This window comes from Lepidochelys kempii, chromosome 8 (genome assembly GCF_965140265.1).
Source record: "Lepidochelys kempii isolate rLepKem1 chromosome 8, rLepKem1.hap2, whole genome shotgun sequence".
NCBI classification, from domain to species: Eukaryota; Metazoa; Chordata; order Testudines; family Cheloniidae; genus Lepidochelys; species Lepidochelys kempii.
This window is the reverse complement of record NC_133263.1, coordinates 46,245,848-46,263,902: the sequence shown is the minus strand read 5'-3', so window position 1 is coordinate 46,263,902 and position 18,055 is coordinate 46,245,848. Positions and strand designations below refer to the sequence as shown.

General features: G+C 44.2%; 1 protein-coding gene across 2 annotated transcripts in view; it reads right to left on the bottom strand.

Annotated features, from left to right (window-relative positions):
- The window catches only part of VAMP4 (vesicle associated membrane protein 4), a 34,528-nt gene extending 25,102 nt beyond the window's left edge, over nucleotides 1-9,426 (bottom strand). Inside the window, exons 1-4 of one of the 2 annotated variants that reach the window (XM_073356331.1) lie at nucleotides 9,307-9,426; nucleotides 7,242-7,371; nucleotides 3,470-3,516; nucleotides 2,954-3,004 (exon numbers count right to left, since the gene is read on the bottom strand). In XM_073356331.1, the coding sequence (XP_073212432.1) occupies nucleotides 2,954-3,004; nucleotides 3,470-3,516; nucleotides 7,242-7,307 (164 nt within the window). In that variant the 5' untranslated portion in view covers nucleotides 7,308-7,371; nucleotides 9,307-9,426. Of the gene's footprint in view, nucleotides 1-2,953; nucleotides 3,005-3,469; nucleotides 3,517-7,241; nucleotides 7,372-8,266; nucleotides 8,928-9,306 lie in introns of those variants that run through there. The other variant, XM_073356332.1, reaches the window with a different exon arrangement.
- Between the last annotated feature and the right edge of the window lie 8,629 nt (nucleotides 9,427-18,055).

Sequence of the window (18,055 nt, the reverse complement as noted above, 5' to 3'; positions counted from 1 at the left end):
AGTTACATAAGGAGAAGCAAACCACAGCCCTATGGGAGGAAATTCCTTCGGTCCACCCTACAAACGTAGGCAGATATCAGAGAGCATCTAAGAGGCCCAACTGGGCTGTTTCCCAGTGTAAAGGGTACGAACTCCCCCTCAGGAACCCGGAAACTGGGCTGGAAAGAAGCGACTCCACCAGCCACTTCTTATTGTAAAGCATGACCTCAAACACGCCCGTGCTCCACATGGGTGAGCAGATGCCCTAAATCTCTCCTTTCGCCTACACCTGACAACATATTTATGCCTTTGATGTCCCTCACCTCAACTAATAGGACCTCCCTGCCTCTCTGCTCTACCTTACAGGCTGCTGCTCGAGTCTCCATTCTGACAACTCGCACCGTCTCCTTCCCCTCTGTGAGAGCCCTCACCAATTCCCCCTACCTCTCGCATTCAAGGCCCTCCACAACTTTCTTCCATCTCTGCTCCGACTCCCCCATTACTCCTTCTTACCTATTCCCCTTGCATCCTTCTATCATCTTCTTTCATTCTGCCCCTTTTACCTCAAACAGGCTCTCCTGTGTGCCCAAAATCATCTTTCCCTTGCAGCCTTTCAGTAACAATTGAACACCCACCTCCTGCCCCTCCAAAAACACAACTAAGGGGAAATCTGCACCATTGTGAGCTTGCACCTTCCTCTGGCCAGCAGGTAGAGTATGCATCTAAACTGTTCTGGTGGAGCAGTGACTGTTCCAAGATCATAGATTCCAAGACCAGCAGGGACCATTGTGATCATCTAATCTGACCTCCTGTATAACAAATAATTCCCCAAATGCCCCAAAATAATTCCCAGCGCAGATCTTTTTAAAATCAAATTTGGAAGTTTTTCTGAATTGCCAGTGATGGAGAATCCACCACCACCCTTTGTAAACTGTCCCAGTGGTTAATTACTCTCCTTTAAAAGAAAAGGAGTACTTGTGGCACCTTAGAGACTAACAAATTTATGTGAGCATAAGCTGCTACTCTGAATACTCTCAGTTACAAATTTATACCTTATTTCCAGTCTGTAGTGTTTGTGCATCAAACACTACAGACTCTTCCCAGTTTCATTTTTCTTCCCATCACAACCTCTGTCTTTATCCTCCATCTCCCACAGAATGTCCCAAAGGAGACTCCTGCCAGGGAGAACAGACTTGATACCCCCTGGCTGCTGTCTGGCTCAACACCCATTCCTGACCAGCGGTTAAAGATACCAGGAAGAGGACAATTCCTGGTTCCCTTGCCTCTAGAGGCTATTGATGATTTGGTGCTACTTCCCTTTGTTACAGAAGCACTCCTTTTACTAACACTTGCCACTTTCCAGACACTAGGACTTTCACGAAAGAGCACAACAGATGATGTTCTTTTAATTTAATAATCAGAGACAGCACTGACAGGGAAGGTAAGATCTCAGTTATTATATTTAGTGACATTAGCTTGTTGCAGTGACTATAATCTGCTTCTACCATGACTATACACACTTGTCTGCACAGATGATGGTAACTGAAGACTGGCAATTAGGTGACTCTACCTACTTATTCAGTTCTAATTGACTAGCCCAAAGTAATTAGCACTATGGAACATCATGTCACCTTTTCCAATGGTCTGCAAGAAGAACAGCTTATAAGGAGAGCCAACTTCCCAGTATCTATCTATCGCTCCTAATCTGAACCATATCCCGTCAAAATTTCTGTGCTCTGCAGGTGTATGACTCGGGTCTGACCAGAACTGCTTTTAACCACATGGGATTAATATAGACTAATCTCAGAGATGCACTGGCTTTTACCTCACATAAAACCAAAGAAGAATATAGATTCTGAAGCCACAAACTAGATGATCTAATCTGGTTTACACAAAGCTGATTGCCATCTAGATTTCCCCTCTGAAATTTCTGTTCTAGCTCTCAAGAATGAAATGTTCAGGAAACACAAATATATTTCAACAAACTGATGGTCCATTTATGACACACATTCTCCAGCTGCGGCCAACCTTTCCCCTCAGTCACTGTGCAACAAATGCTACCATTATAGAGTCGAATAAACTGGGACTTGCAGTAAACAGAAGCACTGAAACCATTGCCAGGAAATTACTCTCAGAGAAGGGATCTAGTTTTGTTAGTTTCTTCCCTTTTGTTCTGTATAATGGATGGTTAGAATCCAAATTTTAATTGTTTCCTGTTTGTTCAGCTGTTTTGATCCTAGTAAATCTTTCCCGGTCTCCAAAGGTCACAAGGATCTGCTCCCTGTATGGTACATTGAAGTCCAAAGGACTGCCAGGTATATGAGAAATCTGGGTAGCACTGCACTCCTGAGCACAAGGATCTACTTGGAACACCAAGGGGCGGACAGGAAAGGGATAATAAGGCAAAAGATGGGACAAGAATGGATGGGAAAGGCAACAGCAGAGGAGGCACAATAGTGGCTCAAATTTAAAACACTGTCTTTACTATTCTGTAAGGAAGTTTTGTTATGAATGTTAAATGGTTACTCATCAAATGGAACAACAGTTTTCAATAGCACATCAGGCTATAGTGCTACAAACCAATCTGTGCACCCATGCTAGAACGCAATTAGCTCTTTGATAACTTGGGAATTGAATTTCCTCTCCTTGAAGGCAGATGGGCATACTAGTGAGAAAAGATTAAGTAGGAGTTACATTCCCATTGTAAGACTGAGCAGAAACATGTTGGTAACTAGGGGTGACCAGATAGCAAGTGTGAAAAATCCGGGCACCTTTTATTTTTTTTTCGGGGGAGGGAGGGGCGGGCGGGCGGGAAGGGAGGATAGTTGCATATATAAGACAAAGCCCCTAATATTAGGACAGTCCCAATAACAACAGGACATCTGGTCACCCTTCTGGTAACAAAGCAGCACAATTTAAAAATACATAAATAAAATGGTATCTGGACTATGGATCCAAACTCTAAGGAACTTACTGCCTGATCTTGTCATTCCTGGGTCCAAACCTTGGTCCTGCAGGTCCTCTCCTGCCAGCACAGAACAGACACAGTGATAATGAATCCAATACACACAGGAAAGCCTGTCTGACCCAAATGGTTAGGTCTTTCACAGGGTTCACAAAGGGGTGACATTTCAAATTAAGTCAAAGCACGTGCAACAGGAAATGATCCTCCATCAGCAAACCAGATCCCAACCAGAGGGTCTCTTCCACCCCTAACTGGTGGGTGGGTTGCCCCTATTTTATTTCCTTAATCTTAATTTATATTCATTGCTAGTGCTCCCCCTGATCTCACAGCTGCTGAATCAATCATTCCACAGGAATCAGAAACAGATGGCAATGTTTCATTCCAATCAGCTCTACCTGTTAGTAAGACGGAGCTGCCTTATATTTTCAATTTCCCCAGTTCTGGTTTGAACAGCAATTTGGCCCAGGGTATAGCACATCCCCCCACTTTGTACAACACCCACACAATACCCATATAGCTACTCACAAGAAAAAGTCCTCCTCCTCATCGGAATCTTCTTCTAAAAGGTTTCTCTGCAAACACAGAAAAAAGGTTAGCTTCAATCAATTAGAAACCAGAGTTTCCCACTCTCATACCCACCATCCTTCTCACCACCGGTTGTACATGACTGTGGAACACATCAATGCTCCTTGTTAAATGACCAGAGGGGGTATTCTTTTCAGCCACAACCCCACCTCCCAGAGGCTGAACTGGAAGTCTCTGCACCATTACCAGTAAACAAGAGACATTTGCCAGTTCAGTGAATGCATGGCACTACAGAGAACTGCTACTAAGCCATTGGCTGAGCTCTCTTGTGGCCAGTTTTAATGGTGAAAATGAAGTCAGTTACAAAGGATTTCTATCAATTCCGGTTTCTCTATGTAACGTATGGTCCAAATTCACTTTAAAATAAGACTATGTAAAACTCATAGGTACTTCAGTCCTTAAAGCACTTCCATATACAGATTAAATCCCAATCCGTTCCCAAAGGGCCCATCTGTAAAACATTAAATTCAAACCACACTAACTATTAAAATCTTTCAAAACCTTATACCTCATGTAATTACTTTGTTTTGTCCTACCTACATGGAAGACCATATGCATTTCCATCTCGGAAGATGCTGTGGTTTTTAAATAAACTGTCACCTGATGATATAAAGAATGGGAATGAGGATTAAAGTTAATGGATCTGCTCCCCCACCCTGCCAGCAGAGAGGATTTGATTGTTAACAGAGAGGATGAACCTTTTCAATTTTTACATTGGGGTTATGGTTATTAATGGATTTTATGACTAGAATGTTCTGCACTGAGCAACTAGTTCCTATAGTATCCCATACTGTAACTGCAACGAAGATACACAGAGTGGAGCTGAATTTGACAGCTGGATTTTCCTCTTGTTCAGCAACAGGGTCTTGGTGAGGGGAGTACATTTCTGGTAGTGGAGTTATTTTCACACTCTCTTATGTTACATGCTGCACAGTTACCGCAACACTCTTTAGTAATGCATTTTGGCCTCCATTACAAATCAGTGGATAATCCTTGGACTGACCTTCTAAGTCAGTCTTGAAAAATCCTACTGTACCAAAAGTTGATTTGACAGCTAAAACATCATTAGATTTTATCATCATCATAGTAAGGAGAGCCAAGTAGAGTGGGCATCTGCGCTGAGAATTTCCATGACAATCTTGTAAGGTTGCTTTAAAAATAAGACATTGGCTTGGTTCTCCTTTTAGGGGCTGTTGGCATGCTTTATATCCATAACAGATGCTCCAAATCTTCAGGTCTATATCCTTTTTTAGGGTTAAAAAAATAGTTGAGAAGGAAAAAATCCTTTGGGGTTCTCTGTCCCGCACTGGACTCACAGATCTCACCCCACCCTCATGATGCTAAGAGATGCTGTTCCCCTTGTGTTTGGTTTTAAATTCCCATATTCCCATCTAAACTACAGCTTAAACTGCATTTGCTGAACCAGTTTAAACAGAGTCTAGAAATCGTGTTCTAGCCTAGGTATGGACTTTTGTGGTGCAAAAGCACTTCCCCATGCAGCCAAGTTGTCAATCATCTCACTAGGAGTAATTATAAGCTAAAATAGTCAGTATTTGAGGCTACAGCCTGGCTTCCAGGCTCGGTTTAAATACTGTTTGACACCCTGCACTCTGGCTAGACAAATCACGTTCAAATCCACTTTGTATGTAATAACGATTTAAACCAGTTCAGCACATATATTTCCAAGCTCAGCATAGATGGGCCTTTGATACAGAAAGTAAATTCCACTGCGATATAGTAATCACTAGCCCTCCATTGCCCCTGGCCCCCACTGCCTCCCTACCCACCTCTCTATTCAGAGCTTAATTTGTCCCCTGGCTTGCCAAGGCTGAGTAAGTTTGCTGTGAAAGGCAATATTAACACCCCTACAAATATCAATTTTCACAGGAGCAGACTTACTAGCTAGCAAGTCTTTTAAAAAACAAAACAAAACCCAACAGCAACCAAAAAAACAAACAACAAAAAGAAGAACTTGTAAAGCACCTTATTTTGTTTCTATTCTGTTTAGGTCCAGTAAAGGAGAGAGACAACTGTACATTATTATTACTGAGTCTGCAAAAAAACCCCTAATGTGTCACTTTTTACAGACTAGTTTAACTGAACAGAGAATGCACAAATTACAAGACTCATTTAAAAACAAAGCTATACCAGAGTCTCTTATCTTAAGGACCTATGCGATTAGGATGCTGCAGATAAGAAAGCTGCAATTTGCCCTTCCCATGGCACAAGTCATTAATTCCCAGCCTAGTTATCTCAGTTACCTTAATGCTCATTTACAGTGCAAGTGCCCAGAATAAAAGAAATCTGCATGCAAATTACAAATAAATTACACAAGAAAATATGCAAGTTGAGAATCCTATAGTATAGCAATTCCGCTGCAAACAAAGAGAAATGTAATAAAAAGCACTGCTGAACACCCTGCCTTGAACTAGTCTAATGCTACACTTCATGGTGAGGGGTGCAAATACCGTAACTCTTTTATTGCAGCAGCACTCTGCACAATCAAATAATCGATGACTGGGACATTCTGATATCAAGCTCTTTTTCCCACTCCCCATCTATAAAGAGCCATTCACACTTATAGCACTATGTAGTTAACAGATGCAGCTAATCTGTTTAAAAGTAAGAACCACCCTACAATCTTTAAAAAGAAAAGGAGGACTTGTGGCACCTTAGAGACTAACCAATTTATTTGAGCATAAGCTTTCGTGAGCTACAGCTCACCTCATTGGAATGCATCCGATGAAGTGAGCTGTAGCTCACGAAAGCTTATGCTCAAATAAATTGGTTAGTCTCTAAGGTGCCACAAGTCCTCCTTTTCTTTTTGCGAATACAGACTAACACGGCTGTTACTCTGAAACCTACAATCTTTGTTACATATTATTTATATCTAATATTTCCTCCAAAATAAGCAGGCTAAACCAAGTGACCTGAAAATAAAAATAAATCGAGTTACCTCACCAAGCGTACTGAATGTTCGCCACCTGCCAGGCTAAGAGGAGTTATTCAGCATATCTCAAAATAATGTCACTTCATTAATTCCTTTTATATCCCACCAGCCAGGTCCATGAAGCTGTGGCACTCCATAATATATCACTGGGTTACACCACAGTTACAAGAGACCCCTAATGGAACATGAAGCAGCCTTTGAGGGTGGGGAAGAAAATCAAATAAATCCCTTTTCTGGCATTTAAATCTTTGGTGTGTCTCCTCAATACAAACACTGACACACACATCATTTACAAAAAGGAAATGATTTAGCACACACACACAGCACTCTGTCCCAAGCTGGCTCCACATTCCAATGGAGTTATTCAATAGCTGTGAAGTCACTGAGTAATGCATTCTATGGAATCAGCATTGAGTGGAGCTAGACAGAAGAATTAAATGGGTCCTCCCCACCACACTTTTTGAAAAGGTGCCTTTTCACCTAACACACTGACTGCCCCCCTTAGGCTGTTGGTTGGGCTATTCAGCATTGGTGGATTTCATCCATTTGCGGTCCACTTTAAACATGCCCTCCACTGTTTCAATGGCATTGAAGTCATCAACGATGAAGCTGTGTGGTTAAGTTCACTCCAAGATGGCTCTCAGGCCGCCAGGGAGTGCAGAGTTAGTAAATATACATCCCTCTTAATTAAGGCAAAACAAGGGGGGCTAGGTACAAAACATCAATAAATGCACAGAAGGCTACTGGCTGTCAGGCACTCACCCTTTCGCTTTTCACCGAGCCAGTGACATCATCATCATTTAGGTGGCGCTTGAATTTTGGAGGCATGTTTTCTATTCACAAAAATGGTCTTGATCTTCCTGTACAAGGAGGTGGCAGAAAAATACACTACCTAGAAGGGAGAGGGAAACAAACATCTCTGAGATCTAACTGTGCTGAATACAATTTTCTATCAGATCATGCAAAGAGTTAGTCACTCTCTCCCCTTCTCCAGTGCTCAGGAAAACACTTACAAGTTAAACAGAATCCACCTACAACTGCCACAGGCAAGAGAATGAAAAATCAATGAACTACAGCAGCATTATTATACTTTCGTGGACCCAAAGACACTTCTTAACGGAACAGATTATTTAGTTTAGTCTAATTTCTTAGGCCTTGATCCTGGAAACACTTAAAGGTACACGCTTATCTTTGAGCATGTGACTCTGAGTGCCACATGTGAGTGTCTGTATGATCAGGGCCTTGGCCTTTAAACTTTATGGGGCAGGGACTGTGTTTTTCTACATCTTTGTAGAAAAGTACCCGGCACATAGCTGGATGGCTTCAGAAAGTCCCTTGGTACAAAAACAACAGAAACCAATTTTATAAAAAAAACAAGAGGAACTGAAACAGGAAAGAAAAGAGCAATAAAACCCTAAGAGAGACAAAGGTTTTTGACCGAGTACAGTCTGCTCTCTCTTTTCCACCTTGTCCCCCATTCTAATGTTAGTGCCAATAAGGTGCCCAGCTGGCAGCCCTGAAGTGCTAAACCCCTTTTATCCACAGGACAGATCCTTCACATGTAGGCAGCAGCAGTGTGCAAAATTCACTAACATTACTCCACCAATGTGCTTCAACCCTAACCTGACAGACTGCCCGCCCTCAGCATCTCTCCGGAGTGTAACACAGATGCCGACTGTGGTGGAGAGCTCTGCCGTGTACATTTCAGTCAGCTAAGAAGTACACAGAGACCAAACACCGCATTTCATACCAATCACTGAAAGATAATGACAGTTTGCATGACTGACCTAGATTGGCTTTGGCCCAATAACCAAGAGGTCAAAGGTTCTGGATCCAACTATCAGTAGTTCCCTGAGCCACCCAGCTCCACCCTAAGTGGACAGAGTGTGGCTTTGCTGGTTTGAACCCCAACACATTCCCCTACCCAGGGAGTTAGTGGAGATTAAGAGTTAAAATCCCAGGGACCCTCCATCCTGGAGACAGGACATGGGGAAAACTGCACAGATAGCAAGAGGCTGTGACAATACAACAAATGCTGGAAATTTAGCAAACGGTCCAGCAAAGTGAGCACTGTCTGCTCTCCTTAACACAGCCTGTCATATAGAAACAGAGCAAGATATCTCCCCATTTAGTGATCCACAAGCAGAAGGATGGGATTGCTAATGCAGGTAAAGAACAACATTCCAGACCCCGGAGCACAACAGGCACAAGCTAGGGATTCTAGGTGAAGTCACCCAGCCAGCTGTCGGGGACCAGTGAGTACAATGGTCACAAGCTAGGAGTGTTGGGGGTGTCACTTAGCTGGCTGGGACAGAAGCAGAGACCACAACAGGCACAGGCTGGCTATCAAGGGAGCAGCGAATACCATGGGCCAGGCCAGGGGTTATCGGGGGAGAAACAAGTGCAATGGACGCAGGCTGGAGGAAGCTAGATGTTTGTGGAGATCCCCCAGTGCAAGGAAACTGCTTTCCCCCACGCTTCTCTTGCAGAAACGCCCCCCGGTTAACCCCACCACCCCCATGTAAAATACAGAGCCTGGGAGCAGAGGAAGGAGCCGCTTCGCTCAGCAGACCCTAATACCAGCTCCTGTGCAGTGTGAGCGCCCGCAGGGCCGCCAGGCAACAGCAGAGAGGGAGAACAGCTCTGCAGCCACACCTATCTGGGGGGCCCCAAAGCCCCTCTCCGGGGGCCCCCCAAACCCTGCCCCATAGCCCCCCCAGAACCCCTCTCCAAGGGCCCCCACGCCCCCCCAAACCCTGCCCCCGACAGCCCCCCTCCCCAAGGGCCCCTCCGCTGGGAGGACGCGCTCCTGCCCGGCCCCGCTCACCGCTCCGGGCCGGCTGGGAAATGGCCGGGGCTGCGCGGAGGGGCCCAGCAGCGACACAGCTGCTCTATCGAGCACTCGGCGCTCCCGGCAGAGGCGGAGGCGAGCGCCGAGTGATCGCTTCCAAGCCGGTTGAGTCCTACCGGCTTCCGTCCCAGCTGGGAGGGTGAGAGTCTGGGGCCACGGCCCTGTGGGGCTGGCTGGAGCGGGGGCGGATGAGGCGGGAACGGAGCCCTGGAGAGCGAAGGGGAGGGGAGCTGGCAGGGGAGAGGACGGGATACTTAAATTAAATACACATGTAAAAGTTTGCAAGCTTGAAGCCTTAGCTTTTACCCTATGTGGACCCATCAGTACAGGCCAAAGAGAGGCCCCTGCCACCAAGAAGTCTTTCTTACAGGATAATATAGAAGTTGAGTTGCTTTACCTCGCGCAACTTAACGTTTGACACCGGAGAAAGCAGTCCCTCTGTTGGAACCCTAAATTGCTCTGTAAGCAATTAGCTACAATCCTGAAGGGTACAAATGTCTCATATCCTACTACAGCAAAGACAGACAAGGTCTGAGACTTGTGTCCTACAGCTCGGGCTTTGAATAAAAGTTAGTCATTCTGCAGTTGGTTTGTGTGAACACGTATTATGTATGTGGAATTTGTCAAGTAACATCATAGATAATAAGAGCTACGTTTTTCTATTTCAGTAGTTCTGATGATTCGATGTTTTTAAGTATCAGAGGGGTAGCCGAGTTAGTCTGTATCCACAAAAACAACGAGGAGTCCGGTGGCACCTTAAAGACTAACAGATTTATTTGGGCATAAGCTTTTGTGGGCAAAAAACCCACTTCTTCAGATGCATGGAGTGAAAATTATAGATACAGGCATAAATATATATTGGCACATGAAGAGAAAGGAGTTGCCTTACAAGTGGAGAACCAATGTTGACAGGGCCAATTCAGTCAGGGTGGATGTGGTCCACTCCCAGTAACTGATAAGGAAGTGTCAGTACAAAGAGAGGGAAAATTGCTTTTGTAGTGAGTCAGCCATTCCCAGTCCCTATTTAAGCCCAAACTTATGGTATTAAGTTTGCAAATGAATTGTAGCTCTGCAGTTTCTCTTTGAAGTCTGTTTTTGAAGGTTTTTTTTATTAAAGAATGGCTACTTTTAAATCTGTTATTGAGTGTCTAGGGAGATTGAAGTGTTCTCCTACTGGCTTTTGAATTCCTGATGTCTGATTTGTGTCCATTTATCCTTTTACATAAAGACTGTCCGGTTTGGCCAGTGTACGTGGCAGAGGGGCATTGCTGGCACATGATGGCATATATCAGATGTGCAGGTGAATGAGCCCAAATGCGGTGGCTGGTGTAGATACGGGGGTAGAGAAGGCAACAGGGTTTGTTACAGGGATTTGTTCCTGGGTTAGTATTTCTGTGGTGTGGTGTGTAGTTGCTGGTGAGTATTTGCTTCAGGTAGGGGGGCTGTCTGTAAGCGAGGATTGGCCTGCCTCCCAAGGCCTGTGAGAGCAGGGGATCATTTTCCAAGATAGGTTGTAGATCATTGATGATGTGCTGGACAGATTTTAGCTGGGGCTGTACGTGATGGCCAGTGGTGTTTTGTTGTTTTCCTTGTTGGGCCTGTCCTGTAGTAGGTGACTTCTGGGGCCTGTCTCGCTCTGTCAGTCTGTTTTCTCACTTCCCCAGGTGGATATTATAGTTTTAAGAATGCTTGATAGAGAACTTGTAGTTGTTTGTCTCTGTCTGAGGGATTAAAGCAAATGCAGTTGTACCTTAGGGCTTGGCTGTAGTCAATGGATCATGTGATCTGTCCTGGATGGAAGCTGGAGGCACGTAGGTAAGTATAATGGTCAGTAGGTTTCCAGTATAGGGTGGTGTTTTTGTGACCATCACTTATTTGCATTGTAGTGTCCAGGAAGTGGATCTCTTGTGTGGCCTGGTCCAGGCTGAGGTTGATGGTGGGGTGGAAATTGTTAAAATCCAGGTGGAATTCTTCCATGGCCTCCTTCACGTGGGTCAATATGATGAAGATGTCATCAATGTAGCATAAGTAGAGGAGGGGCGCTAGGGGAAGAGAGCTGAGGAGCTAAGTCAGCCATAAAAATGTTGGCATACTGTGGGGCCAATGTTTCAATGTTTTTATTTTCCTTACAGCCAGACATCCCATTTATGATGCCTGACAGTGTTATTAACAGGAAAATTAATTGGATTTGAACAAGCTGAATTTGAAGCCACGCTATGTTTTCTACCTGTCAAGACTTTTGTTGTTGCAGCTACAAACGGAATCTGCCGTTTTCCCTCTCCAAATTAATTGGGGGATGAACTTTGACATAGAGGAAGAAATTTGTTTCTCTTGCCTGCTTACACTGAGGAGGACTAACTGGCTGAGTTTTCATTCCAAGCAGAGAATTCATGTTTTTAATGTTTATATTTTGTGCCTTTGAGACGAAAACATTAAAAGGCTAAATCTAATACCCAGAGGAGCAGTGGGATTCTTCTTATTACTTTCAGTGGTTTTAAATGAGGCTAAAAATGGTTACACAACCACGTGTACCATATGGTTTAAAAAAAATAAGGGGTGCTAAGAGGCAGATTCTGGCCGTGGATACATATACAACTTTCATGGAAATTAATAGAAGGTGGGGGTGTGCAAGTGTGTCCAACAGCAGAATTAAACACTACCAATTTCCTTGTGACCCTAATTGATGTAGCATCACCAAGCAAAGCAAGAGAAAACAGACCACAGTGAGGGCAGGTAGCATGTCTGGTGAAGATGCTCTAAATTGACAGGAGAGAGCTCTTCCATTGGCTTAATAACTCCACCTCCAGGAAAGGCAGTAGCTATGTCGGCGGGAGAAGCTCTTCCACTGACGTAGCTCTGTCTACCTAGGGGGTTAAGATTGGTATAACTATGTTGCTCAAGGCTGTGGATTTTTCACAGCCCTGAGTGACTTAGTTATATCAAAGTAAGTATGTAGTGTAGACCAAGCCTAAGTTTGCACTTCACAGCATGAAGAAAAAGAAGCAGTTGTTTACATTAAGTGGGTGTTGAAATGCCCCGTTATGCTACTTTCTCTAGGCCCAGATCCTCAAAGGTATTTAGGTGCTTGACTCTCATTGAAATCAAGGGGAATTAGGTGCCTAAATACCTTTGAAGATCTGGATTTTCAGGCTTTTATCAGTCCAGTCCACATTAATAGACTCAAAAGATTTTAAGGCCAGAAACGATCATTAGATCATTCGAGTGCAGGGGTGGGCAAACTTTTTGGCCCGAGGGCCACATCGGGGAATAGAAATTGTATGGTGGGCCATGAATGCTCACAAAATTGAGGTTGGGGTGTGGGAGGGGGAGCGGGCTTTGGGCTGGGGATGAGGAGTTTGGGGTGTAGGAGGGTGCTCTGGGCTGGGATAGAGGGATTCTGAGGGCAGGAGGGGGATCAGGGCTGGGGAAGGGGTGCAGGTTCTGGCTGGGGGTGTGGGCTCTGGGGAGCGGCTGGGGATGAGAGGTTTGGGGTGTAGGAGGGTGCTGGGATCGAGGGATTTGTAGAGCGGGAAGGGGATCAGGGCTGGGGCAGGGGGTTGGGGCATGGGGAGAGGCTCAGGGGGTGCAGGCTCCAAGTGGCGCTTACCTCAAGCAGCTCCCGGAAGTAGTGGCATGTCCCTTCTCCGGCTCCTACGTGGAGGCATAGCCAGGTGGCTCTGCACGCTGCCCCATCCACAGGCACCGCCCCTGCAGCTCCCATTGGAGTGCGTAGGAGCTGGAGTGGGGCCATGCCGCGGCTTCCGGGAGCCACGTGGTGCAGCCCCCAACCCAACGCCCCGGCTGGAGCTGAGCAAAGCCGCTGGTGCAGCCCCTGACCCAGTGCCCTGGCCAGAGTAGGGCCGAGTGCATGGTGCAGCCCCCGGCCGGAGCGCCGCAGCGAGGCCGACCCGCTGGTCCAGGCCCCAGCCAGAGCTGGGCCGAGCCACGTGGTGCAGCTCGCAGGCTTGGCTTAAAATGGCTCGCGGCCCAGATCCGACCCATGGGCCGTAGTTTGCCCACCCCTGTTCTACAGTGACCTGTATAACATGCCAGATAATTTCATCCAGTAACCCCTGTACTGAGCCCACTAACTTGTATCTGACTCAAGTACATCTTCCAGAAAGGCTCCAGTCTTGATCGATAGGCACCGACTCCATGGGTACTCTGGGGCTGGAGCACCCATGGGAAAAAAATGCAGCCCCATGGTTCAGCACCTTTCCCTCCCCCCAGCACCTCCCGCCCACTGGCAGCCCCGCCAATGAGCGCCTCCTGCCCACCACGATCAGCTGTTCCGTGGTGTGCAGGAGGCACTGGGAGGGGAGCAGAGTTGGGAAGAGGCGGGGCGGAGCGAGGACGGGAAGAGGCAGGGGGCTTGAGGAAGGAGTGGAGAGGGGGTGGGGCCCGGGACAAAGTGGGGGTCGAGCACTCCCTGAATCCAAAAAGTCAGTGTCTGTGTCTCAATCTGAAGACTTCAAGAGATGGAGAATCATCACTTTCCTTAGTAGTTTGTTCCAATCACCATCACTGCTAAATATTGTTCCTTATTTCCAATTTGAATTTGTCTGGCTTTAACTTCCAGGCTTTGGTTCTGGTTCTGCCTTTCTCTGCTAGATTAAAAAGCCCTTTGGTGCCTGCATTTTCTCTGTGTAACGGCACGTATACACCCTGATCAATTCACTTCTCAATCTTATTTCTGATAAAAACTGGATAGATTACATAAGAACGGCCATACTGGGTCAGACCAAAGATCCATCTAGCCCAGTATCCTGTCTTCCAACAGTGGCCAGTGCCAGGTGCCCCAGAGGGAATGAACAGAACAGGTAATCATCAAGTCGCCCATTCCCAGCTTCTGGCAAACAGAGGCTAGGGACACCATCCCTGCCCATCCTGGCTAATAGCCATTGATGGACCTATCCTCCATGAATTTATCTCGTTCTTTTTTGAACCCTGTTATAGTCTTGACCTTCACAACATCTTCTGGCAAGGAGTTCCACAGGTTGACTGCGCGTTGTGTGAAAAAATACTTCCTTCTGTTAGTTTTAAACCTGCTGCCTATTCATTTCATTTGGTGACCGGTAGTTCTTGTGTTATGAGAAGGAGTAAATAACACTTCCTTATTTACTTTCTCCACACCAGTCATGATTTTATAGACCTCTATCATATCCCCCCTTAGTTGTCTTTTTCAAAGCTGAAAAGTCTCAGTCTTATTAATCTCTCCTCATACAGGAGCCGTTCCATACCTAATCATTTTTGTTGCCCTTTTCTGAATCTTTTCCCATTCCAATATTTTTTTTTTTTTTTGAGATGGGGCATCACATCTGCACGCAGTATTCAAGATGTGGGCGTACCATGGATTTATATAGAGACAATATGATATTTTCTGTCTTTTTATCTATACCTTTCTTAATGATTCCCAACATTCTGTTTGCTTTTTTGACAGCTGCTGTAAATAGAGTGGATGTTTTCAGAGAACTATCCACAATGATTCCAACATCTCTCTCTTGAATGATAACAGCTAATTTAGACCCCATCATTTTATATGTATAGTTGAGATTATATTTTCCAATGAGCATTACTTTGCATTTATTAACACTGAATTTCATATGCCATTTTGTTGCCCAGTCCTCAGTTTTGAGAGATGCTTTTGTAGCTCTTCGCAATCTGCCTGGGACTTAACTATCCTGGATAGTTTTGTATCATCTGCAAATTTTGCTACCTCACTATTTACCCCTTTTTCCAGATCATTTATTAATATGTTGAATAGGACTTGGCCCAGTACAGACTGCTGGGGGACACCACTATTTACCTCTCTCCATTCTGAAAACTCACCATTTATTCCTAACCTTTGTTTCCTATCTTTTAACAGTTACTAATCCATGAGAGGACCTTCCCTCTTATCTCATGACCGCTTACTTTGCTTAATAACCTTTGGTGAGTGACCTTGTTAAAGGCTTTCTGAAAATCTAAATACACTATATCCACTGGATCCCCCTTGTCCACATGCTTGTTGACCCCCTCAAAGAATTATATTAGATTGGTGTGGCACGATTTCCCTTTACAAAAACCATGTTGACTCTTCCCCAATAAATTATGTTCATCTATGTGTCAGACAATTTTGTTCTTTATTATAGTTTCAAACAGTACCGAAGTCAGGCTTTCTGGTCTGTAATTGCCAGCGTCACGCCCTTTTTAAAAATTAGCTTCACATTAGCTATCCTCCAGTCATTTGGTACAGAAGCTGATTTAAATGATAGGTTACAGACTACAGTTAGTAGTCCTGCAATTTCACATTTGAGTTCTTTCAGAACTCTTGGGTGAACACCATCTGGTTCTGGTGACTTATTACTGTTTAGTTTATCAATTTGTTCAAAAACCTCCTCTAATGACACCTCAATCGGGGACAGTTCCTCAGATTTGTCACCTAAAAAGAATGTCTCAGGTTTGGAAATCTCCCTCACATCCTCAACCACGAAGACCAATGCAAAGAATTAATTTAGTTTTTCCACAATGGCCTTATCATCCTTGAATGCTCCTTTTGTATCGCGATCGTCCAGTGGCCCCACTGGTTGTTTAGCAGGCTTCCTGCTTCTGATGTACTTAAAAAAATGTTATTATTTTATAATATAAATCAAGAATTGCCTCTCCTCTTGTGGGTTCCAGGACTAGCTGCTCCAAGAAGCAGTCATTTAAGGTGTCAAGAAACTTTATCTCTGCATCCCATCCTGAGGTGACATGTACCCAGTTAATATGGAGATAGTTGAAATCCCCCATTATTATTGATTTTTTTTATTTTAATAGCCTCTCTAATCTCCCTGAGCATTTCACAGTCGCTATCACTATCCTGGTCAGATGATCGGTAATAGATCCCTACTGCTATATCTTATTATTCGAGCATGGAATTACTATCCATAGAGATTCTATAGTACAGTTTGGTTCATTTAAAATTTTTACTTCATTTGATTCTACGCTTTCTTTCACATACAGTGCCACTCCCCCACCAGCACGACCTGTTCTGTCCTTCCGATATATTTTGTACCCTGGTATTACTGTGTCCCATTGATTATCCTCATTCCACCAAGTTTCTGTGAGCCTATTATATCAATATCCTCATTTAATATGAGCTACTCTAGTTTACCCATCTTATTATTTAAACTTCTAGCATTGGTTTATAAGCATTTTAAGTGCCAGCAATCTGGTTGCATTTTGGTTTCGGTGGACCCCACCCTTCCAATATAGGCTCCCTCTTTCGCAAAAGTTTCCCCAGTTCCTAATAAATCTAACCCCTTTGTAAGACTCCCACTTTTCTCTAGCCCTCGATCCTGCATTGTGATCTGTGCGGGTGATGTGCTGTGTTTAAATGAAACTCCATGAATTTCAATGGGGATCCATGTTGGCACAGCAGTCCATCTGCATGGGTGGCTATTGTAGGAGGAGGGTTCCAGTAGTTTTTGTTTGTATTTTAACTGTGTAGATCACATTTAAGAAGCCTGTTATCTTCTTCCTCACTTACCTACACAGGGCTGTTCTCCAAAAAGTTATCCCGCAGCGTTGTGCTGCCATTTCCAGCAATCATTTTATTTGTCTTTAGAAAAAAGGAGATTGAAGCATTTCCTCTTTGGAAGAAAAATGCACACACATATGACAAATCCATAAACTTTGCAAAATGATACCTGCCAAAAGAGAGGTCCAATTTGGGGCTTCCTGACTTAGAGGGATGTGTTTAAAGTACTGCCGTTTTCAGAGCAAGTTGCAATCATACTGGAAAGCAGGATGCCTTGGGCATACTTACAACAACCTCCCACAATCGATCTGCCTCTAACTGCAGTCATTGTTATAAATCTGCTTTTTGAAAATACGCTTTTGAGATTCTGATTAGTTGGGTTGTTTTTATAGAAGCAGAAAACAAGCCTAACGTGAATCTACCGAAAGATTATTTTTAAAAAAAATTTTTTTTGCAGGCAAAGGCATTAATGCCATAAAATAGTTCTCCGTCTGTTATTTTGTCAAGTATATGAGCTTCTCTCTGATCAGTGTATGCTGAGTGTCTGTTTATGCTAATGTAATTATAAAGCACCCTTTCCCTCTGTTTTCAGTAAACTGCAGTTGAACATTTGGCTACTGTCAGAATGTGTGAATAACAGAGGCCAGATCCTCAACTGGTGTAAATCCATCAATGGATATGCTGATTTGGATCTTGCCGCATCTCTTCCTAACAGATATTTTTGGCAGAGGCATTAGTGTAGCCTATAGGATGGTTCAGGTTAAGAAATTAGTAGAAGTTAAGTTTGGGGGCTAAATTAGCCTAAGTGTAGAGGAGGATGGGAAATTGAAGTTACTAACGTGAGAAAAGCCAAAGAGAAGTTGGAGACAGAGTGTTATGGGAAAGTAGAAGTGAGCAAGGCTGTGACCCAAGGTTATATTACCATTATATTTTGGTTATAACTGGTTTGAATGAAGTTTGTAGTGGGTGTTTTTGAGAATTGTGACTGTTTTATTACAATGCTAGCTTGTATTGATAGTCTGGGAAGGACATTCGTGCAGATGTTAATTTAAATAAGATGTAATGTAAACAGCCAAGAAGGTGGTGGAAATATAATTATGGTAAAGAGCAGTTTAATGTTAATTAGTGTTATAATGAGGCATAAAAGGAGTAGTTTTGCTAAATTGTGAAAGAGCTCCAATAAACATTCAAAGGGTACCGGTAGGTTCCATGATTATAAAGCTC